Source organism: Aspergillus ruber (assembly GCF_000600275.1).
Source record: "Aspergillus ruber CBS 135680 unplaced genomic scaffold scaffold00001, whole genome shotgun sequence".
NCBI classification, from domain to species: domain Eukaryota; kingdom Fungi; phylum Ascomycota; class Eurotiomycetes; order Eurotiales; family Aspergillaceae; genus Aspergillus; species Aspergillus ruber.
Genome location: NW_024467297.1, coordinates 1,444,292 through 1,467,287, shown reverse-complemented (window position 1 = coordinate 1,467,287; position 22,996 = coordinate 1,444,292). Strand labels below are relative to the sequence as shown.

At 47.3% G+C, this 22,996-nt stretch overlaps 11 protein-coding genes and 1 pseudogene across 12 annotated transcripts; 4 read left to right on the top strand and 8 right to left on the bottom strand.

Annotated features, from left to right (window-relative positions):
• The first annotated feature begins 450 nt into the window (after window positions 1–450).
• On the top strand, window positions 451–2,310 carry EURHEDRAFT_469751 (xenobiotic compound monooxygenase, DszA family). The gene is made up of 4 exons (XM_040785290.1): window positions 451–666; window positions 719–907; window positions 961–1,208; window positions 1,262–2,310. The coding sequence occupies exons 1-4, from the start codon at window positions 532–534 to the stop codon at window positions 2,223–2,225; spliced, it is 1,536 nt and encodes a 511-aa protein (XP_040643606.1). The 5' UTR covers window positions 451–531; the 3' UTR covers window positions 2,226–2,310.
• A 282-nt stretch (window positions 2,311–2,592) lies between these two features.
• On the bottom strand, window positions 2,593–3,502 carry EURHEDRAFT_407928 (uncharacterized protein). Its single transcript, XM_040780697.1, has one exon. The coding sequence runs from the start codon at window positions 3,117–3,119 to the stop codon at window positions 2,796–2,798; it is 324 nt and encodes a 107-aa protein (XP_040643605.1). The 5' UTR covers window positions 3,120–3,502; the 3' UTR covers window positions 2,593–2,795.
• Window positions 3,344–3,418, bottom strand: EURHEDRAFT_t8 (annotated as a pseudogene). Its single transcript has one exon. The product of its transcript is annotated as a tRNA-OTHER (tRNA).
• Window positions 3,503–3,763: 261 nt separating the features above from the next.
• EURHEDRAFT_445738 (uncharacterized protein) lies at window positions 3,764–5,834 on the top strand (the record flags this gene model as incomplete). Its single annotated transcript, XM_040783549.1, has 3 exons — window positions 3,764–4,975; window positions 5,025–5,314; window positions 5,369–5,834. 3 exons carry the CDS (start codon window positions 3,764–3,766, stop codon window positions 5,832–5,834), a joined length of 1,968 nt encoding a protein of 655 aa, XP_040643604.1.
• Window positions 5,835–6,196: 362 nt separating this feature from the next.
• On the bottom strand, window positions 6,197–7,614 carry EURHEDRAFT_399052 (uncharacterized protein; the record flags this gene model as incomplete). Its single annotated transcript, XM_040779892.1, has 4 exons — window positions 6,197–6,276; window positions 6,326–6,427; window positions 6,506–7,241; window positions 7,297–7,614. 4 exons carry the CDS (start codon window positions 7,612–7,614, stop codon window positions 6,197–6,199), a joined length of 1,236 nt encoding a protein of 411 aa, XP_040643603.1.
• A 1,979-nt stretch (window positions 7,615–9,593) lies between these two features.
• Window positions 9,594–10,453, bottom strand: EURHEDRAFT_33575 (uncharacterized protein). Its single transcript, XM_040778383.1, has one exon. The coding sequence runs from the start codon at window positions 10,150–10,152 to the stop codon at window positions 9,688–9,690; it is 465 nt and encodes a 154-aa protein (XP_040643602.1). The 5' UTR covers window positions 10,153–10,453; the 3' UTR covers window positions 9,594–9,687.
• On the bottom strand, window positions 10,163–11,221 carry EURHEDRAFT_399051 (uncharacterized protein; the record flags this gene model as incomplete). Its single annotated transcript, XM_040779891.1, has 5 exons — window positions 10,163–10,333; window positions 10,425–10,488; window positions 10,539–10,822; window positions 10,878–11,147; window positions 11,219–11,221. The coding sequence occupies 5 exons, from the start codon at window positions 11,219–11,221 to the stop codon at window positions 10,163–10,165; spliced, it is 792 nt and encodes a 263-aa protein (XP_040643601.1).
• Window positions 11,222–11,427: 206 nt separating this feature from the next.
• Window positions 11,428–13,330, top strand: EURHEDRAFT_373809 (uncharacterized protein; the record flags this gene model as incomplete). Its single annotated transcript, XM_040778572.1, has 2 exons — window positions 11,428–11,506; window positions 11,565–13,330. 2 exons carry the CDS (start codon window positions 11,428–11,430, stop codon window positions 13,328–13,330), a joined length of 1,845 nt encoding a protein of 614 aa, XP_040643600.1.
• A 439-nt stretch (window positions 13,331–13,769) lies between these two features.
• On the top strand, window positions 13,770–14,099 carry EURHEDRAFT_445672 (uncharacterized protein; the record flags this gene model as incomplete). Its single annotated transcript, XM_040783545.1, has 1 exon — window positions 13,770–14,099. A coding segment is annotated over one exon (330 nt), but the record flags the coding sequence as incomplete, so codon positions are not given.
• Window positions 14,096–15,824, bottom strand: EURHEDRAFT_512055 (cytochrome P450; the record flags this gene model as incomplete). Its single annotated transcript, XM_040786028.1, has 4 exons — window positions 14,096–14,258; window positions 14,327–14,505; window positions 14,570–15,688; window positions 15,753–15,824. 4 exons carry the CDS (start codon window positions 15,822–15,824, stop codon window positions 14,096–14,098), a joined length of 1,533 nt encoding a protein of 510 aa, XP_040643598.1.
• A 588-nt stretch (window positions 15,825–16,412) lies between these two features.
• On the bottom strand, window positions 16,413–17,835 carry EURHEDRAFT_399048 (nucleoside transmembrane transporter FUN26; the record flags this gene model as incomplete). The annotated part of the gene is made up of 2 exons (XM_040779890.1): window positions 16,413–17,577; window positions 17,651–17,835. 2 exons carry the CDS (start codon window positions 17,833–17,835, stop codon window positions 16,413–16,415), a joined length of 1,350 nt encoding a protein of 449 aa, XP_040643597.1.
• A 1,717-nt stretch (window positions 17,836–19,552) lies between these two features.
• EURHEDRAFT_445110 (uncharacterized protein) lies at window positions 19,553–20,951 on the bottom strand (the record flags this gene model as incomplete). Its single annotated transcript, XM_040783512.1, has 6 exons — window positions 19,553–20,129; window positions 20,184–20,238; window positions 20,283–20,419; window positions 20,475–20,646; window positions 20,712–20,754; window positions 20,814–20,951. The coding sequence occupies 6 exons, from the start codon at window positions 20,949–20,951 to the stop codon at window positions 19,553–19,555; spliced, it is 1,122 nt and encodes a 373-aa protein (XP_040643596.1).
• Between the last annotated feature and the right edge of the window lie 2,045 nt (window positions 20,952–22,996).

The window sequence follows — 22,996 nt, the reverse complement described above, 5'->3', positions numbered from 1 at the left end:
AAAATCAGCAGTCTAGGATAGTTTCTTTCTTCTGAAAATTCTTTGTGTTGGGTACATAGAATAGTTGCCGATGCATTTACGGAGTGTAGCATATTGAGTCTTTTGCTCGTTTCTCATTGTATAGAAAACCAATGTCAAAACACCATATCTCAAACCACAAAAATTTCACTGCATCAATCAACTGCCATCACGCAATGCACCCCATAATGATAGCACCATTTTTATCTACTGTCTATACCACCACCAGACATACCCATTGGCAAGAATCCGTCGCCAAAACCACCCCCGTCGTTGCGCTTTCTGCGGGGATGATGGCGAATCGACATCCTTGTATCGACCTATGTCGACTCTCGACAGTCCCTCATCACGCGACCTTAATTAACAATGGCGCATACATATGTTATACGCATGCAATGGAACATTAATAGTGAGGGGTTTGATAAGATTGAATTGGCATTTAAGTAAAGCTTTACCTACCCGTGCTTTATTTTTGAGGAGCCAGAAACAATATTCAGATTCGGAAAAACAACCATGGGTGATATTGGAGCTACTACGAATACTACTGCTGAGGCTAATGGCCATGAAGTGCCAGGTGGGAAGAAGCAGATTTTGCTGAATGCTTTTGATATGTCGACTGTTGGGCATTTGTCGCCTGGTCAATGGAAGGTAGGCTGTGATATCCCGCGATGTATATCCAACAATAACTGACGTTGTAAAGAATCCCAGAGACAAATCTGCGACAAAGCGCAAGCTGGACTACTGGATTGAATTGGCCCAACTTCTTGAGCGCGGTGGAATCAATGCCTTGTTTCTGGCTGATACATACGGTGGCTATGATACCTACCAGGGAAAATTGGATGAGTGTATTCGACGAGCAGCACAGTGGCCTGTCACAGATCCGACAATTGTATGATCCTTTCTTTTCCCAAGCAAGTGGCCATAAGGGTACTGACTATGTAGCCCATCTCTGCCATGGCTGCCGTGACCAAGAACCTGGCATTCGGAATCACGTCGTCGACATCCTTCGAGCCACCGTTTCTGCTAGCAAAGCGGTTCTCGACATTGGACCATTTGACGGGTGGCCGTGTTGGATGGAACATTGTTACGTCGTGGAAGAAGGCTGCTTTCAAGGCCATAGGACTTGACAGTCCCATCGAGCATGACGAAAGATACGCTCAAGCAGATGAGTATTTAAGGGTAGTCTACAAGTAAGCACCAATGCCTACACAGTCAAAGAATGATGCTAACAAGAGCCCGAAAGACTATGGGAAGGCTCCTGGGCCCTCGACGCTCTCTCTCCCAACCCCGAAGCAGACTCCTACGCCGATCCCGACAAAATACGCACAATCGACCATCAGGGCAAATACTTCAACCTTAACACCCGCCACATCGTCGACCCCTCACCCCAGCGCACACCCTTCCTTTTCCAAGCAGGTACCTCACCTGCAGGCTCAAACTTTGCCGCAACCCACGCCGAAGCAGTCTTCGTATCAAGCCACTCCCCAGCCCTCCTCCGCAAGAAAATCGCCAACATCCGCAACCTAGCCGCGGAGAAGAACCGCGATCCGCAATCGATCAAATTCTTCGCAACTTTCACGCCTATCATCGCCGAAACCGATGAAGCGGCATGGGCCAAGTACGAAGAACTCAAGAAATACGCCTCCATCGAGGGTGGCCTGGTGCTATTCAGCGGCTGGACAGGAATTGACATCTCCCGCATCCCATTAGACCAGGACATCACCGCTGCAGACTCCCTCGAAGCACACAAAGTAACTTCCATACTCGACGCCTTTACAACGACCTCGAAGGAAATCCCCAAATGGACACCTCGGGTAGTTGCACAACGTGCTTCTATCGGTGGACTCGGTCCCGTAACCATCGGTAGCGCTGCAACTGTCGCAGACGAGTTAGAGCGCTGGTTTGAGGAGGGTGACCTGGACGGGTTTAATCTGGGATATGTGACTACGCCGGGGACTTTCGAGGAGGTTGTTGATCTGCTGGTGCCGGAACTGAGGAAACGGGGCGTGTACCCCGGGCCGTTACCGGAGGGGGAGCGGTTGACGGCTAGAGAGAAGGTTTATGGGAAGGGGCAGAGTGGGTTGAGGGATGATCATGTGGGAAATGGGTATAAGTATGATAATTATGAGAAGACTGTTGCAAGGGACGAGGCTATTGCGAAGGAGAGTGAGATTGGGAAGGAGGGTGAGGTTAAGGAGGGGGCGTGATTTATATATAAAAAGCCTTATATTTGACATTTTCTGCAAAAATGCTATATTCTTTTGCAGAATTCTACATCTCATTCACTAGGGTCAAATTTCTGCTAAATAACTCCCTATCCCATTCACCTATAAGCTAATTATCTACTTTCCTTCTTCATTGATCACTCTCGACAATCTGGATAACTGACAATTTTACAAGACGAGAGAGAGCAGCTTTTTTAGCTAGTGATAACAAAGCTCGTGCTGCTCAGTAAACAAAGGAGGGTTGTTTTTCGAATTGACTACTAGGAATGTTCACATTTTAATCCTAACGTGCGAAGCATCGTCAACATTAAGGTATATTAATCTTCCCATGAACGAGTTTCAATAAGGCCATAGCTTCTCGGGGTACCAAGCAAAGGAATTTTTCGGTCCTGTGGGTGTTTGCCGTGATTATTCTTCGGTGGCATTTGACAATGGACACATGGCAGAACAGGGCAAAACGGTGGCATATCCATCAGCAAAACGCTCTGGTGAAGATCACAAAAGCCTTGTTCTGCACCTGTGACTTTGTTGTTAATTAGCAGTTTGCCAACCTCAAACAACAGGACAATGGTCGATAAAGTCACTGGTGGGTGTAGCGTCTACTTTTCGAGCACATTGAGGACTAGCCATTGCCGAAAGACTAGGTGAGAGCCTGACATACAAAGAGTCTATGACTCGATCAAACATCAAACCACTCCCTAGGTAAGTGAGAGCATAGATGAAGCAGGGAATGTGATAATAGAACAGAGACCTGAAGGACCGCTTGAAGCGAATACCAGCAAGTCCAAATCCAAATTGAAGTGTTCGACGGGCCACTGAAAAACTGGATAATATGCATACTGAGAACCACCAACAAGGATTCTTTCTGCTAGCCATGCCTGGATTGAAGGATAAACGCGTCTGCACGAACTACTTAACAAGGACAGCTTACCTCGGTAGCTTATCAAGATAACCTACCATTTCGAAGGGGTTACTACTATGAGAGATGCCAGACGATATAATACTTTGCTTGAGTAGGTCACTTTAATGTTTGTGCTCGAAATTGGCCCCTTGTTTGTATGAAGAGTGTTGAATAGAGTAAAAGAATAAAAGAAAAAAAGTGGACGTGCGAAGATTTGAACCCCGAACCTGGAGTCAACCTAGACGAACGCTCTACACGACTGAGCCACGCGCCCTTTCTTTTATATATATCACCTTAAAAATATATATAAAGGAAGCTTGCGAGAGCCTAGTTATGAGAGCCTATTACGGTGTCTAAGATTTGTTGCGCGAGGTTGCGAGATGAAGTATTATTGCACTTTATATACATCCTTTACTCGAGTGGATCCACTTTCCCATTACCACAGCAACCGCCTAACTCTTTGCGGAAACCAGTCAACACGACATTCAGGGATCGCTTCCCACCATCGCACTTCTACGACTCGTCAGCAACAGCTAAACGCTAATCTGAGCTACATGTGCCAACTAAGCTAACCTCGACCCCGCAGCGATACATCACTCGACCTCAAACAACGCTGACCATGTCCACCCCCGCGATTCTCGCAACACCCACCCGACAACCCGAGCGCACGGCGAAGAGACGCACTGTCAGTAGAAGAGTATACGGGAAGCGCAAGGCAGACGCACCACGGGCGGTATTCGAGCACAAGAGTCCGCCCAAGGAAACAGCAAAGGGTGCGGGCGATGTCGTAGTGGATGGCCTGCAGGCCAAGATGGCCAGCATCACGATAAAGCCGCGGGCGATGAAGGGCGGAAAGAAAAAGCAAGAAAAGAAGGAGGATAAAGGGGTTGTTGATGCGTTTTCGGTTCCCCGCGATGAAGAAGAACCTGTGAAGGAGGAGTCTATTGCGTCAAAACCGGTGCCGGACACCGCGGAGATCGAGCCACAGATCGAGGTGGTCGAACAACCACCCCCGGAGAGCACAACAACCGAAAGACAATGCGAGAGGATGTTCAGCATTGAAATAAGTCCAAGGAAGCCAGAATCCGAATTGAACGAACATAAACCATTAGATGAGAGCGCCACACAACACAGAAGACGGGCGGCCCCCGCAAGGAAGAAGAAACCCGCCCCGCGACTATCCTCCGGCTGCGTTCAAGACGAGAAAGCCAACGAATACGCCCATTCGATTCTCAACGAAGCTTTATCGCCAATCGCCGCACAAGGTGTGCAGAAGTTCGGTTCATGGGCCGCTCGTGGTGGAAATATGCTGCAGGTGGTGAAACTCGCGGAAGGATCATACGGTGAAGTCTACAAGATGCGCCTCCGGGAAGAGGTCTGTAAACAGGAAATGTCCAAGTCGAAGCTGGCGAAGCTGCGCGCTTACGGCGATGGTGTGTTCAAGGTGGTTCCGTTGCGAGCTGTGAAGGGTCTTGGTTCGAAGAAGTTCACCAGCGTCGATGAAATCGTGTCGGAGGTCAAGATGCTCAAGTATCTTGATCCGATTCCTGGATTTGCTCGGTTTAGGGAAATCCATGTCGTTCAGGGTCGTTTTCCGGAGTCCTTCCAGGAGGCATGGGATTACTACAAGAAGACCAAGGATGATTGTATGAACCCGAACCCGGCGAACAAGAGGGCATATCCGGACTCGCAGATGTGGGCTATTATTGAGATGGATGATGCTGGGTGTGAATTGGAGAAATTTTCTTGGTCGTCCGTGTTCCAGATCTATGATATATTCTGGGGTGTTGCGATGGCTCTTGCACGGGCGGAGGAATACGCTTTGTTCGAGGTAAGCTCGTCCGTTTCTGAAGCTGAAGACGGGTCTCTAATCTATCTAGCATCGGGATCTCCATCTTGGAAACGTTTGCATTCGTTCTGCGCGCTCAGACGGCCGCATGGATCCGCCTACCGACCTTGAGATTGTATCTCGAACACATTCTAGCGGATACGGATTTAGCACCCTCGAGACAACTCTCATTGATTACTCACTTTCTCGTGCTGAGTTGCGGCTCAACGAAGACCCAAATGCACCGCCCGAAGTGGCCTCTTCTGATCTAGACAAGAAACAATTATTTGACGCTATCGGCCACGATGAGGACGACGCCTTGCTGCGAGACACATATAGACAGTGAGTAGCCATGATTCAGCATTCAAACAAGAATGATGTTAATTTAACCCCCAGCATGCGCTCTGAGCTATACACCGGAAACCCAGCAAATCCTGAAAAGCCAGCAGATGTTCCCGGAATCTGGTCTGAATACGCTCCTGGAACTAACATAGTCTGGCTCCGTTTCCTACTCAAAAACCTATTGAAAAACAAGAAGGACGAAATCCGACCAACACAACCACAAACAACACAACGAAAAGCTTTAGCGCCCTGTTCACCAAATAAGCAGAACATTGTCATCAGCAAACAGTCTGGGCAGAAACAAGGGAAGGGTTCCGGGAATAGGCCTCTTGTGCAGCGAATAAACATCGCAGAAGCACAGCTACAGGCTACTCAGTGGAGGAAGATTCTTGACGATAGACTAGAAGCTGTCCTTGACCTGTTAGATCTCGAGCACCGTCATGAGGATATGTGTTGTGCAGCAGATTTGGTGGCGTATGCGATTGATTCGCAGTGGTTGGAAGAGAGGGATTTCTTCTGAGCTGCTCTCTTTATGATTGCATTATAGGTGTTAGGCTGGTCGCATTTTCTTGTATATATTGATTGAACATGTATAATGCATAGGGCGTCCTTTAATCTGAACCATGTTTGAGGCACGTAGGAAGCAGAAAATGGCTTAGTGATGGTAGCTAGCAGGCAGCCCTTGTGCACCTTCCTCCTTTTCCTCTTTACTAAAATCATCTTCTAACAGCCATCAATACTTGTTTTTATTTCTCTACCATTGTCAAGAACTCCCGCCATGCCGAAATTCAAACATTACTTGGAGACTGTTGCTTCAAAATCGACGGCAAACTCAGCCGTACACGCAGTGTCAAATAAGCCAAGAGGGAACTAGGCTGTAGTTTATTCAGAAGAATTGGAATCCGTTTTTGTGATTTTGTACGGTAATGGAATCCGGGTGGCCGAATAAGACTCGACCCCGACTAGAACGGTTTAGCTGAGAACACAAGATATCGCGACAGTGAGACTCACACAGTGACCAATAGAAGTACTTCACAATAGGTGGTGCCCAAATTGTCACAGCCATAACCTGACCGAGGTTCCATTCATTTGGAACAAGCTCAACTTCGGAACCTGAGATCACCATAGACACAAGAGTCGTTGCCAGAATAATGATATCAATACAAAAGCCCAATGCCCTGAGCAACTTACTCCACCTGGAATTAGCCTTTTTTGATGAGAAGAGCAGTCCGTTCACACAGTGGTAGGCATTCTGCAACCATTTGAAATCGCTGTCGCGAAGATATTGTTTGGCTAGTGGACCAACTGACAGTAAATCAAACAGCGTACAACACATTGAAAAGCAAAATAGAGAGACGGCTATTGGAAGGAACCAGGCTACCTCCTGATAGCCATATCGATCTGCGCACCACACCAGTGGAGGAGAATGGAAACCACACCTTGTCCAGGTGCGGTCGTTTTTGGGCAACGTGACATTGTCCGGCGATGGTAACCAGTGGCCGACCATGTGGAATGCAGCAATAGATAGACAAATGGTAATAGAAGAGCAGATGAAGGTGTATAAAGATTTGGCATTGGTCGTTTGGATTAGCCAGAGACCAAAGGTGACGGAGGCAAGGGCCATGTGACAGACTGCTCTAGTCATTGCAATATTTAGATAGAGCTGGCGCAAACTAGCGGCACCATATAATTCGGGCTTTGCAGACATAGAAAAAATAAATGCAATTTGGATGGCAATGACAAAAAAGCACTGAGCCTCTTGGAATTCAATCAGAAACATTCGGACGACGGAGCGATGGTTTGCAAGATACAAACGCACTCCGCTGCAGCTATTCTTGGCATTCTTGAAATCGATTAGGTCCAAGGCCCGTATGGCCAGCCAAAGAAATCCGATCATTACGATTTGCATGTTATAAGATATAATGACCTGTGCAACAATCAATTACAACTTCACGAGAATCTGATATATCAAGGAAACATACCCCGGGGCCTGCTATGTCCGTATTAACACGACTATTCAGTCCAGCGCATGCTGAAGACTCAAAGCTTACATTCGGATGCGATCTGAGCTGGTAGATGTCGCTCCAGTGCTTTTGAGGTAATGTGCAACCCCCAAGGTCTGGGCTAGTAAAGTTGCAGTAATCTTGAATACAGCCATCGATAACTTTCCCAAAGGGGGTGTCGACATAAACAACTGCTTTTGAGAAATTAGTGGTGTTTCTCCATGAACTGAAACACCTTGAGAACGTCTCGAAGTCTTGGAATGTGTATGTAGGATCCAAACATGTAGTGTCACCCATGACTGTGCTTTGCGATCAGCTTTGAGCCAAGGCAGTCAAATATAACGCCATTTATATTGTCATGAAGCAAAGCTGCAAGGCTGTGGTGCTTCGCCCCCCGCCTTCTTGCCTTTGACAGTGATTGGCCCCGGCTCCCACATAACAACGCTGTCGATGTACACACTGTTTCCGATAAGTGCCTACCCCTGATCTGCGCCTGTGGCTTATCCGATTGGGAGTACGATTGGCATAATTCCCGCATACAAAACAGTGTGTGGCACCCATTGCTACCTCTTGCATTGAGCGTGCATAAGATAGCGGAAGCAAAAGACTTGAGAGCAAGTCTCATGGCTGATATAGTGTAAAACATGCTAGGTAGGCCTATTGGCATTATGAACGGGTTAAGAATGGAAGAATCTCTCTCTCTTTCTCTCTCTCTTTTTTTTTTTTTTTGGTTCTTTAACCTCATTGCTACTACAGAATCTCCACATCACTTGCTTTGCCCGGAACCTGCCATTTTGCGCGCGAGCCATGTTCATGCATAAGAACTCGTATTCGTGGTATTAGATCAAGCCACCGGCTGGTTTAACTCTAGTTCCTGTGGTTCTACCCGTTCATGACAAAGGCCAACCCAAATACCGAGAATTCAAATTGGCTACGCCGCATCCATTCATTGTTCTGGATTATTGCAGTTCTCATTGTCTAACCCTATTGTCGAGTCTCTTTGCGACGATTCTACAATTGGTGCTCAATGGATTAGTCAATTATATACCGATCATCTAGATATCAAAGTTTTTTCAGTCAGAGAGCCAACATATCCAGCATTGTCCACATGTTGCTGCCGCGGGCTCAGATCGACCCGTTCTAGCTATGTTTCAGCCATGCGCAAATATGAAGACCCATTATGCCGATCTCTCGTATAACCAGAACTCCGCTTTCCCTCCTGAATTGCGGGGTACCCCAGCATCTGGTGAAGCTATCTAGGAGCAGAAGGAATGATGACCTCAATTCCCCAGTTCATTGATAGTGGCATCGCTTTGTCGCGGGGGGGTCAAGGGGATGATGGTCAAAAGTACTACGAAGAAAAATGGACACAGGCGAAACACTAGCATAGTGTGTTTTATTGAGGCTGCTTTATTCAGGCTCCTCATCCCTCTGCTCAGCCTCTAGTTATTCAATGATCAGCCCAGGCTGCTCAGGGCGTGTGTAACGGCTCAGCTCAGCGCCTTTATCAGCAAGCACCATCAACACGGCAAACAATACCATGGAAGCAGTCAAGACAAGCAAGCTGCGTAGCGAGGCCACATACAACCATATAAGACTTCTTCGTGTAAATAGACTTTCTTCTTCTTTTCTCTTCTTCTCCAGATTCGATATTCTCGTCGATGGCTACAATAGTTAGATAGGAATTCAGTTCGTTAGTATCTACTATTCCGAGCCCGTGACATATAGTTACTGTGTAAGAAATTAATAATCAAACTCTTGTGTAATAGTCTCTAATATTTATCAAAGCTGACATTTCTCACAGTTCTAGCCTTGCCCTATGGGAACATGAAAAACCATTGTTTAGTGCTGCCAATGAGCTTTTGGCCCTTGTATTCGTTGATCATGCAATATTTGGGTATGATGGTCCAGAACAGCTATTCGAGCAAGTGATACCTGAAGGATAAAATGAATTACCTCTTTGATGGCGTGATGAGGCACTGGAGAGGTGTATCATGAGAAACACTGCAGGAGAGACATGTCACAACCTGGCCTCTCTCGTATTGTACCTAAGGCTCTAGTTATTTGTATTTCGAGACTGGACACTTACCTAAGTGTCTTCCAAGCGATCATATGCTCAATGCCCCTCCGGGTCCGGTTCGTGATGCGTCGATGGGTATATTGCCCCCTCCAGGCTCCGTAAGATAATCAAAAAGTAAAATAGAGAAACAAGGCCAACCGAGTACGTATAATGGGTTGTTGGTTATGTGCGGACGAGTCAGAAACTAGCAAGGTAACCAATGTTTGATTCACAAGATTTATTGCGCCAACACCAAAGCTAAGTATATGAATTAGTGTCCTTATATATCTTTCCTGCATCGAATAGCCTTTCTACTGGACCTCAGAGGCAGGAATCGCTAGATAGTCTCCAGTAGCGGCAGCCATCTGGGGATATTCACCTTTGTTTATCTGCCACCAATTGCATAACCAATTTTGATCTTTCATATCATTTATATTGACCCGAGGGCTATCAAAATAGCGATCAATACCAAAAAGCAGCGCTTGATTTCGTGGTTGTAACCTGTTTAGTAGCCGGGACTCCACATCATTGCACTTGGTACTGCGCTCCAGCAGAGATTGAGCTGTAGGTAAGCTTGTGCAGAAGAGGCGGCCAAGAAGTTCGGGATCTCGCGGATCCCACAATATTGACTGAGACTGAGTAACCACGGCGAAGGCTGTCACAGAGAGGTTGAAGAATTCTTCTCTCAGTATCTTCATCATCCAGCTCCTCCAGAAGTAGATTACCTTTGACCCGAGAATCCAAGATAAGTGCAGTATAGTGCGTAACAGAAGCATTAATGAAGGTTTAGTTCTTCTTGTACTTCTTTATACCCTTCACAGTTAATGATAAATCCTCATCAGGATCTTTGAGTCTTTCCTTGCACCCAGAAGCCTCATCAAGTAAACCCTGAAGTTCATAGTAAATTGGGACAGCAAGTTGACCTTCCATTTCCAACCCCAATCCGGCAATGCCCACCTCGACATTGCAAGACAGACAAACCAAGTCAAAAGCATCGCAGAATAAAACCAGATGAGCACATGCGGCGTCGTCACCTGCAGTAACTCACCTCCAACTCACCTCCAACCGGCACAGTAAGCAACACCCCAAACACAGAAACACAATATACCGTTCTATGAAACCTCCCATACTCGTCTGTCCGACATAACTGTCACACACAGACCGGCGCAAGAGATATAACCGCCCATCCGATCCGGAGCCGAAGATCGCAACGACGGCATAGAGAGTTGCTTCGTCGCGGAAACCGAAGGGGAGCCAGACGGCGGACATGACAAGGAGTATTATCACAACTAGCAGGAGGAGAATGTTAAAACATCCGAGGATATCCGCTGCGAGGCCGGAGAGGATTCTGCCGACGAGGCTCACGCTATTTAGGACTGTTAGGGAGTAGAATTGGACGTCTGTTGAGAGGGCGGCGTAGCGGACAACGAGCAAACAGTGGCCCGACTTGAACACCAAGGAAGAGAGTCAGAAAATCGAGTACCGCTGTTTCCCAACTCACATCGCGAACGCTGTAGTCGGACAGTTGATGGGTGCTGATGTAGTACTGTATTGTTCCGACTGGAGGGAATTGGTTGACTCGACACACAATACCACAAGTTGCTTTCTTACCGGAAGTCTGAAATCCAAAAGAGCCAAACACCAGAAGGAACGAGCCTAAGAGACATGACCATGCCTCGCGGCCACCTTCCGGAAAAGCCAGACTGACTGTAGCATCGTCGGCTGGGGTGTCTTGGACAGTGAGATTGTCATTCAATTCGTAACTATCACGCTAGTCGGACCTGTTTATCTTATGAGGAGAGTGTGAGAGTCGAATAGGAACAAGTGAAGAAGGCAACGTACCATTTACGGTCAAGGTCGATCATGTAAGGCGTAGGGCGTGCTTTTCTAGAATAGGCGCATGTCGTTAGCTCGCTTAATATGTTTATCCATGCATAAAGCCGTTCATTATCCGAATCCGGCGGTTTATGCATTTTCTGATCAGTCACTATCTGAAGAGTCAACCGCCAATGCGACACTCACCGGGCGTTCTGTCCTACAGTCGCCATAAAATGGAAACTCCTTCTGCGACTCAACCTCCGTACTTCTATATTCTAGATGAGGGGGAATTTGCTCCTCAAGACACAAACTGTGCGTCCGTCTACCGACCACAACCGTCTCAAGCTCAGAGCTAATCACTTTCTGTCAGTGAACAATTTGCCTGATATTCCTTACATAACGGATTCGTTCGAGGCCGATCCGTTAATTGCTGCCGTCCCAGACGATGTATCGTCATATTTCCCACACGAGACACTCATTCATCCAGACGCCACTACCTCGGTTGTCCAGGATGATCACGTCCCGCCAGCTCTGACAGACATCGATGCTGGGACATATATCGAGAACTATGTGTACAGCGGCTCTGGACAACATAGGGGTTCCAATGATTGGTCGATTCAAAACGGTCTTCCGGTGGGATGGATAAATAAACAATCTGAACCCGTATCCCCCGAATTGCCGGATCTTTTCGCGACGAGTACGGACCCAACCTCCGGTCTCAGAAAGAGCGGAGAAGAAGAGCCAAGATCTGCACCACCAGAGAGGCAACGGTGCAGGTCTAAACGAAGTCTTCCCCGCCGTAGAAGCAGATATTTCATCGACAGGTCCGGGAAGCAGGCCAGTCCGATAGCCATTCCATCAGGTGCCAGCACTCCGGATCCCCTGCGGCGCTGGCAAGAGTCTCCTCCTGAAGAAGAACCAGCTTCGTTGCCTGCCATTAAAGACGCGGTCCAGGGTTCGTTATCCGAGCAGTCCACTGGTATCCCTGACCGAGACGTCGCCAATGCTTTCCGGAATTACCGTCGGCCAGCATCCCGAGCTGGCTCTACAACGAGCGCTGGAAGTGCTACCAGTGTGTCTTCTCGACAATCAGGGACCTCTAGCAGCAGCCACAAGACACCTGAGAAAAAAACAGGTCGCGTCCGCAAGACACGTCAAGCGAAGAAAGACAAAACACAGTCAGCGGATGACATTCGTCCGTTCTGCTGCACGTTTTGCTGCGACAAATTCAAAAGCAAGTATGACTGGATGCGGCACGAGAAGTCACTTCATCTGAATCTCGAAAATTGGATCTGCGCTCCATATGGAGGAACTGTTCTCCTGCCCTCGACAAACCGCGTACACTGTGCATATTGTAACCAGCTTGATCCAACTACTGAGCACCTCAATCAACATAATCATGGGGCATGTGACGGCCAACAGCGCAGCTTCCGACGAAAAGATCATCTTGTTCAACATCTTCGTCTTTTCCACAGACTTGAAACACTCCCATTAATCGATGGCTGGAAAACGGAAACAACCAATTTCACTTCCCGCTGCGGATTCTGCGATCGTCAAGTGTCCAACTGGCCTGAACGGTACAAACACCTTGCAGGTCATTTCCGCAGCGGCTTGACGATGGCTGACTGGAAAGGTGATCATGAATTCCCCGACTCGATTGCAGCCAAGGTCACATGTGCTGTGCCACCATACTTGATAGACCTAGAATCACGAACGGTGGTGCCTTTTTCCGCGACTAATAGCCAGGCGAAAGACCATTTTTCTCAGATGCTTTCACGGGCTTCCTTCCACCATGATGCTGATACCAGCACCAACACTAGCCAATGGCAAACAAAAAACAAGTCAGACTTACCAGCTTTACTTGAGCAACTCCAAGTGCAAGATTCGCCTCTTAATTCTTACACCCAGATTTTGACACTCCATTTAAGTCATTATGCGCAGGAGCAGATACGTCTTGGTATCGTTCCTACGGATGAAATGTTCCAGCAGGAAGCGAGGCATTTATTCTATGATTGTGATGATCCATGGAATCAAACCATTGCGGATCATCCACAGTGGCTGGCTGCTTTTCGAGAGCAGCAATGTCACCATGGCTCTGTTGGGCTTACAGACCATACAACGTCCAATCCATCTTAGAAGTAGATTTTACAGATATTCATGTTCAAATAATTTCTCCTTTGATACCTTACAGACTAGCCTAAGGATTAGTAATGCTTTGTCTTATCCAACGGTGTATATTTTCCTGGGAAAAAACACGCCCTAAGTATGCTACGCCCTAGTAAAGTCAACTAATAGTGCGTCTGGTACTACGCATATTCTAACAACGGCTATATAGTTATATTTATCGCTGAATAGTCTGCTTTTGCCTTTGCATACAATAAATGCTGTTTGACCTACAAAAATGGCCGCTACATTCAACGAAAATCAATCCCCGCAACCTCTCGACGCCTCCAAATTAACCTACATCTACACAACTAACCCATGCAATGTCCCCGAAAAAAGTACAGCCACCACAAGCGATGAAACCATCTGCACCGACCACATGGTCCACGCAACCTAGAAGTACACCACCAGCTGGTCAACCCCAGAACTAAAACCCTACGGGCCGTTATCCTTCCTCCCCAGTGCCTCCTGCATCCACTACACCACAGAATGCTTCGAGGTCCTCAAGGCGTACCACACAAATGACGGGAAACCACGCCTCTTCCGCGCTGACCACAATGCCTTTTTTGCTTTGTTGGCTCAATTACAGTTAAAGGCATCTCACTGGAGTCGATTTAAACTTTCAGGTAAAAGAATCGAATTGTTGTGGGAGGAGGGAAAGAAAGAAAAGGGCCGCGAATCATTGAATGTAGAAGTACCAACCTCTAATGCGTCAAAGAAATATCCAAAAAAAATCCCCTAAGCAGTATTAGGAGCAAGCGAAACCTTCACCTCCAACGGTGGTCTATCCCACAAAGTATACGACTTCTGTTCTACCCAACCAAATCCTTCGGGGTTCAACTCCAGATCAAAATGCCACAACAGCTTAACTAGAATGAGACGCATCTCTGCAAATGCGAGACTACATAACCATACCGTCAACCATACATGTCTTAAACAATAGAAAGGATGGGAAAGGAAGCGGCTTACTGCTGCCCGATGCAAACTCGCGGGCCGTAAGAGAAAGGCTGCAGAGCGAATTTGTTATCTTTTACGAATGCGATGCCGCCGTCGGATGGTGGGAGCCAGCGTTCGGGGATGAAGGTGTCTGGTTCTGCGAAGTTGGTGGCGGAGCGGACGGTCGAATATATAGATATGGAGATTGATGTCTGTAGATTATCATCTCAAGTTAGTATAGGAATGAATTTTTATGGTGAAGGGAAGGATACTTACACCTTCAGGCACATAGTGACCGTTAATCATCGCACCTCCCTCAGGGACAAGACGCGGTAGCATAGCCGGGACAGGCGGGTAAATTCTCATCGACTCATCAAAGACTGCATTGAGGTACCGCAGTGAAGCAATAGACGAGAGCTGAATATCCAATGCATCCTTGAAAGCGCCGCGAATTTCATCTACCAATCGTCGATACACTGCGGGATGCCGTAGAATATAGTACGTAGTTCCCGACAATGTAGTCGCAGTCGTCTCGCTGCCCGCCAATACTAAAGTGCCCGCATTCGCATCGAGTTCGCCCCTGGACATTGCAAGCTCATCGTCTTTATGCCGGAGGATATAGGATGTAAAGTCCGGTCGCTCAATTTGGCGCTGAAGCCGTCGACTAACCATATCCACGGTCTGTTGGAAGACGGCGTCTCTCCTCTTGACAAGGCGCTTCGGTATCAAGAGAGTGCCAAGTGGCCTGAGGAACGGGTAAAAATGAGGGATCTTGAGGTATCCGCTCACTTTGACGGCGTCCAGCATCAACGATACCCACCAGTGGTACTGGTCGTCACGGAGACAATTGAATGGTTCCCCGAAAGATAAATCGCCAATCAAGTCGAAAGTTACGTAATTGTACCAGCGAACGAGGTCAATAATTTTCGACGTCTTGCCCTCGACAAGCTGCTTGTGTATCTTCTGCACAAGTAGATCCGCATAGGTATGCAACAAAGTCTCCTGTTCCCGTAACGCCTTGTCTGAGAACGCATGCGCCATGAGTCTTCGCATGCGGGAGTGATCCGCTCCGTTTACCGTTACAATACCCTCTGCGCCATTTGGGGCCGCAGTGTAGAGTTGCGGATCCTTGGCGAACGTTTTCTGTCCTCTTTTCTTGTGACCGTAGATGTCTTTCCAAGCCTGAGGTGCGCGGTAGACGAGGGCATTCGGGCCGATGCGAACGACCTCGCCATACTCATCATGGAGTGCCTTGACCCAGGAGTGTTGCTGACCACGGATCTCGTAGGCAATTTGTGGGATAAAGGAGACAGCGGCAAGTCTGGGTCCGGGGTAGCGGCTTAGCGGGTGAATGTAGAGGGCGTAAACAGCGTGGCCGAGGTAGTATATGAGGAACTGCCTATTATTAATGTCCACCCATGTAGCTAATGATCAGCATCTGGTAGAGCTGGCTACATACCGTGAGGAGGGCACCATATGCCGTGTCCTGGAAAGACAGATGACCCCAGAGGTCACTAAAGGACAAAGTCATAGTCTGTACAAAAGTGCTCTGAATGGCAGTCAAGTGTAAGAAAGGGGCATAAGCAGAAAGTCAGATGTTGATAGTTGGTTGTCAGATATCAAGATTTGAGAGAAAGGGAACAGGGCATTTATGAGAGCAAATCAAGCAGAAGTCAGATAGTCGTAATAAGTGAACATGACTAGAACAATAAATCCGAAAAATTCAGTGGTTCAAGGTGGATGGCAAAAAGGTTCTTCATGTTTCACTGTCCCAATGAAATCTCACGTATGATTCCGGGTGACAAACAGGAGTCAGCCAGAGGTCATCTTGAATGGTCAGCAATGGCTCCAAAACCAGGATATCGCTACGGATCACTCCAGTAGACAACATTAGATGCTTAATCTCTTAGGTCATGATTAATACTATCTGAATGCACCCCCGGGAAAAAAAAAAAAAAAAAACATGGTGACACACAAGCATATGCTCACCAGACGGATAAAACTCGGAACAGGGGAATAAACGGGGAATCAGAGCAATCTTGACCGTCTATTATCTGAAATCTGATGTATAGTAAAACCAATTGAAGTCATACGTAATAAAACGTGCGTAGAGCCGCTATCAACCAGCAGCGAGGAAACTCAACAGACTCCCAGCAGTCAAGCCTCCGACAAGCATCATGCTCATAAAACCACCGGCAGGTTCTCGTTCCTCCGGCAAGATCCAATAGTTCGTTCCCATCATACAGTTACTTCCCAAGTAACCATTAGTAATACCAAAGAGCAGTTGAACAATGAAAAGATAGAAAAAGTCACTCTGCACGACAGCTCCTCGGCCATGAATGTTGCAGAGCAGATATAAAGGAATAAATCCCAAGCGACAAGCTGCAGAAATGAACAGTGTCAAGGGATGATGTGCCAGAGATAGATGTGGAACAAGAACTATCATCCTGCCAATCAGGTCTCCTGAGTTCCAAATTAGAAACGCCAATGGAATGAACACTGATGGCTCAAGGAGCCGAGAGCGGCCAGCATCATTATGGACCGACTCAATCATTACCGTATACACAGGGGCCATCATTGTGATCATGTATACCAAGAAGACGGCCAGGGCGTTCCAACGGAGCTTCTTGAAAAGATCCCAAAGACCCACAGTCTTGCGATCAACATGCTCTGACAAAATCAATTCGTCATCATTGGCCGGCAGCACGGATGCCCTTCCTGAACTCTGTTTCACGAGATAAAGAAAGGCAAGTAACGAGGACGAAGACACCAGTGTCGCGGTGATGAAATAGATAAAGGCCGACTTGGCCGATCCCTGCGGCGCTTCTAAATCTCCGCTGGGCCCCGGCGTGACCAGTTGTGTCAGAATCTGCACGATACTGGGCAAGACACCTGCCACGCCTTGCCCGGCCATGATTGCCTGGGTATATTCTTCCCTTCCGAAACCTGAGACATACGCAAACATCCCATTCTGGTTAATTCCCGTCGCCAAGCTAGCACCAAACACCGTGATCATCAAGAAATTGAAATACGTCCCCACGGCGACATCTTCCATAAGGATTGTGGAAAAGGCCAAGATAGTGAAAACGGTAAGGTTGATAAGCAGCGACAAGACAATTCGTCTGGGATAGGAAGCGCCTTTCTGCACCTTCGCGAGAATGAAAGCCGTTACCAAATTTGTCACTGTCGAGACGGACAGAATAGCAGGCTGGTAATGGGTTGCAGCCCAGTCGTCGGACTGTAATCGATGCCGGAAGTAGGGCGCTGCAGCCAGGAACATGTTCCTGTAATGGAGCACACCGAGCTCGTCAGTGAACCAGATTATAACGTAATCCGCAAACAATCCAAGAAACATACCAAGCCCATAACATTGACACACCCAAGAGAAAGAAAATCCCATATTCAACCCTGGAAAATGGCGGAACATGACTGCTTTGTGAAAGAAGCGACCGATTCTCGAAATCATCCGCCTCACCGGCAACTTCCACAGGCTGGTAGCTGGATTGAGGGTCAGGCCGAAGCCATCTCCGGATGCGGTTCATGATCGTTAGAGCGTGAGCTTTCGTCCCCCGATGAGATGATGGGGACAAGAAGATGAAGATGGAGAGTCATTGCGGTGTTCAGCACTTATCACTGATGTTGTCATACTGTCACGTGCTGATAAGATAATGATGGCTGATAATGACATGTGACCTTCAAGGCAGTGTCGGAATATAGAGGTTCCTTACCGAACAATACCAACTGATGCCTGATTGATGCCTTGCTGATATCATATGGCGCAAAGCAGCGTATTTACTCTGCTATTACTGCTTTTGAAACCGCACAATCGGCTTAGTATACTCTATAAGGTATTTACGGTCGTATATAGGATCCTAGCTAGCACACTTTTGCAAGAATTAGAGACCTCAACCATATACGCTTGATACGTACTTTCAACCCTGACTAAGCCACATTTCCGACAGGCAGAAGTTACGTTAGGGCTAGGCAAGCAGCCATCATTCCTATCCCCCTACACACTAATCTTGTCTTGTCTTCACTTAACGCTCCTACCAGATGCCTTACTCTTCAATATAGAAACACAACAAACCGTCGGCACCACTTCCGGCGAGCTACACAAAGCACTTGACCAAATTCCTTGAAAATGCGATCATTGAATCTTGAGCCACGTAGTCAATGACACAATTGTGGCTTCAAAGGTGAACTCGTCGAGAAATATTTTCTCCGATGGTTACATAACATTAGTATACCTCATTAGCATGCTGAGAATTGAGAAATATGATAAACCTTGAGTGGATTCTCATCTCGATTCTAGCAATGTCCAGGGCCACGGGCGCGCCAGAATTGTCTCAGAGACTGGATGACACAGGAAAGCCGATTGACTTACCCCGACTGGCAGATGACGGCGGGCAATCTGGCCACTTTTATGGTAATGTCAGTGAACAATTTACTTCAGCCAGAGTAGTGTCTGGGAACCACGGACCTGGAAGGTTTTATCAAAGAGTTAAATAAAAACCACCATTTGATGGAAAAAGGCTTACTGAGCTCCAAGCGCCTGAGAGCAACTGTGACGGTCTCAAAAGACATGATTTTATTGGTAGACTATATAGCGCAATACTGATATGGAGAAGGAAAGGAAAAAGCTGGGCCTGCCAGTGGTGCGCTATCTAGTGTGTGCGAAGGGAGCCCCTGCCATATATTCAAATAGGCTAAAGTAATTCACCATCTTGCGTCGCTGGTGAGCGCCCGCGCTCCGTAACAGTAACTTTAGGAGAGCCAATGGCTACGATAAAACTCCAAGTTTGCTGGATGTCCGGGAGGGCTTCTGAATACAACAAACGAGATCCCCATCGATGAATAGACTTTGATAACATGAAGGAATGTCTACAGAATATTCCATGCACTAAAGCCTTACAGAGGCACCCAAAGTACAAAGGATGGTGCCAGAGTTAGCTTGGTCAAGGTACGATTATCCAGGCCTATTCTACCTAGGAAAATCATCGAGTTTAAAATGCCTTATGACCAGGCGTTGAAGATGAAGAGAATGATTGACCCGCGGTGGACAATAATATCGATTCTAACCTTGTCCGGCACTACGGGTGCTCCAGACCATCTCACTACCTGGTTTCACGGTGTCTTGCTCGACTGAACTGATGTTGAATCATTTAAGTTATTTGGCTACCAAGTCTTGGGTATTTTTATTATTAATATACAATTATACCTTTATTATATACATACTTGCTTTTTAAACATTTATCAATGCTACTTTTGACCCCCCTGCTCTATATCCTCTGAAAATGTCAAATCCGTAGTAACCAAAATCCCCCCATTCTCCCCCTGTCCCTTATCCCCCAACTCCTCCTCCCCAGTGATATGTTCTTGGCTTTCAGCATCCGACACCCTCCGCCCCTTCTTGAAACCCAATGACGACCCCAACTCAATAGGATGTGAACCGATACTCTTCCTCCGAGCCCGACCCTTACTCCTACTAAAAGCAGTATCCAACCTCTTATTCGAACCACCGATGGTCGCCATCCTAGGCGTCCCCGTATCACCACTAGAAGACCCATACGACTGGAACCATCTCGACCGAGTGATCAGCGGCTTGAGTCCCGGTGCGCTAACGGTGATGACAGAGACGAGTGCTTCGCGCGACGCCCATCCGAGGGCGATGGAAAGGCTGGAGATGTTTTTCACAGAGTAGTAGGCGCGCAAGAAGGCGGCGACCATGACGAATATGCCGGAGGAGAAGAGGCAGCAGAGCATGAACTTTTGGGTTGCGCGGATGCGGGCGGCAAGGATTAGAGGAATAGGGACACACATTATTACGATGTCGGTTCTGGTGGGTTTGTTGGTCAGTTCTTCGTATGGAATGAGTTATGGAGGGACGTACACAATACTGAGGGTTTCAATGACGATGTAATTTAGGGGTCGGACTGTGCAGTTATCTGGTGTTGTTAGTTTGATTCTGTTCTGGTGATAGGTGGCTTACCCCCAGGATAGGGTTTAATCTGCCACGTCTTGTGAACCGGGTAGCAGATAAACAGATGGAAAAATAACGATGCGAAGAATGTGCAGACGCAGAATATGCTAGCTATCACTGCCAGTCTATGTTGCCAGAGACCAATCCTATATTCAGCGAGTCAACCTCATATCGTATCTTATTCTTCAGAGCGAATCGTACGTCATCTTGTTATAGAGGAAGATGAGAACTCCCTTAAACGACCACGCCATAAAAATGTAGGATAGCCAGGCAATGAAGGCGTCAATGGACCCTTCTCGTAGCACCGGTACTTGGTCATCGGGAACCTCTAAAGCCGTCTTATCAGTAAGACCAATATTGGATCCGTATACATCTTTCCGAAGAAGGTAATCGTGAGCACCAGTTCGCCGAAGCCGTCCTTGCAAATATGATACATACCAGTGCAAAGATACAAAAAGACCGTGTGGAACGTCCAGAAGGCCTATAATACCAGTCAGCATCACCAACCCACATAGGCTCCAAAGTGGAACGGAATCATACAGCAACAGATCCTAAACATAGATCGTCCCAGTAGAATTTCTCTCCACTGACTTTCCAGCGGGCATAGAGACGGATAGCAATGACGACCAGACCAATGGCCCATTCTGCAAAGAGCTCTGATGCCACATTGTAGGCCATTGTTGGAATCTGGAGATGTGCCTTGTCCAATCTGCAGAGATTTCTCGAATGAAAAAATATATTAAAAAACAAGAGAAGAGCCTCACGTGCGTGTCGTGCCCGTCGGCCTGATCCCTACTTTCCCAACATGTCCTTCATCAAAATCGTCTGTTGCAGCTCCTGCATAATAGTCGTTGGAACTACCAGGCTCGGGGTACACTGCGCCAATCCCATCCATCCCTAAAGACTTGATATTGGGTCATGCCATGCATAACAGTGAACTACATACAAATAATACCGCATTATCACCACAACTAGTATCGGCCTACATTGACAAATAGAAGCCAAGGAATTAGTTTTGTTCCTTCAAATAATCGAATCAAACTGGAAGGCTGGATGGAGTAGCTGTATGGAGCGTCGTAAACAGAATAAAACCAACACTAGCGTATCCTTCACCCCACATGGCATAACTTTGTTCCTATGTACCAGGTATTCAATCCCTCCGTTCAGGATTTTATGTAGCCCGTAAGCACTTGTACAGTTTTAATAATGGGAGAAACAGGGAATAAAACTCCGGAATAAAGCCCTAAATTGGTGACTGGGGAACATGTTCCCTTGACGTCTCCGGACGCGCAACACAAGCATCCACAGCGCCCGTCGACCGCGGCATGCACAGTCCAAAAAAGTGGTGCGGCGCAGTCATTTATGAACCCAAGTATCCACTGTTCTTTTCGGACGGCTCTTTATCTCAGCTAGGCGGAATGCCAAAATGCCTCGTGCCTGTGCTTAGTACGGGGGACGTCCGATTCCCTATGCACCTACCTCTTGGTAGTTTGATGATAGAGCCAATAATGGAAGATTTTCGCAAAATATCCTACGTTCCAAACCCTGGTGACTCTGGTTTTTCTTTTTCTTTTTTTTCCCCTTTGTCTGGAATCCTCAATCTCTTTATTATACCCTGCTGCAACGCTGATTCGGCATTGACATGTAAATACTGATTCATGTCGAACGTTTTTTAACTGCTACCATGCAATCAGCACGGCATCCCGTATATCAACTCGTATACTCCCACCAAATAAGCGCCCAAGACATGTACGCAGTGTGCACCGAGTCATTGCACAGAATATGGTACTTATGCTCTGTACCCTGTAGTGTTGGTCTCTGTACCCCACAGCGCAAGACAGTATGGACCCTGAATGACAAAATCGCCGCCCGACTTGGTGACAGCCGTCAAGTGGCATGCCGAAAATAGAAAGTATGTGCATTCCCTATGTTGCTCAAGTGCACAACAAGAGGCCGGAACGGCTGAGCGCACTATAGGTAGTGTACTTGTACTCTGCAAAATTAGTTGATATAGCCGGTTTTTTTAAATCAAAATGTACCCCCGGTCCCCGTCCAGGTCCTGGAAACCTTACACGGACCAATTGAATTATGGATATCCAGCACATCGAAACTTTCTCGCCGAAACTCAAGCTGGCCTTGATCGTTTCAAGTCCTCCGGGGAAAACGAGTCATGCTGTGTTTATGCTCGAGAAAGGCCACTCAATTAGCTCGCGCTCTTAAGCGGCTATGAAATGCGATCCTGAAGTTCTTATTCACAGTAATGTTGAGAATGGACATGGCATGTCTGTGATCGACATATAGCTAGTGGAAGTTAATTAGCCCAGTGGCTTTATCGCCGTCAAAGTCGCCATAGACGTAGGCGTCTTCTCCGTGCTGAACGAGGCGAATAAGCCTGGTCGCCGGGAGAGCTGGCGGCTGTCAAGCAGGCGGATACATTACTTGTTGGTTACTTATATTGAACATAAGCTCTGTTTAGTAGTCACTGACGGATGGAACACGAAGAGCGTATATGACCCCTGGCTCTCAATGGCTTCGTCAAAGAAGCCGGGCCTCGCAAGTACCTCCCAACAGCCATATCCCTGGTGATGAGCAGTTGAAATTCGATTGGCGCGGTGGAATCCATGTAACTCTTCCCAGAAACCAATTCCCATATTCAATCAATAATCTCGTTCACAGACTCCTTGAGGGCCTCTCGCTCATTCAAAAAAAAAATAAAATAAAAT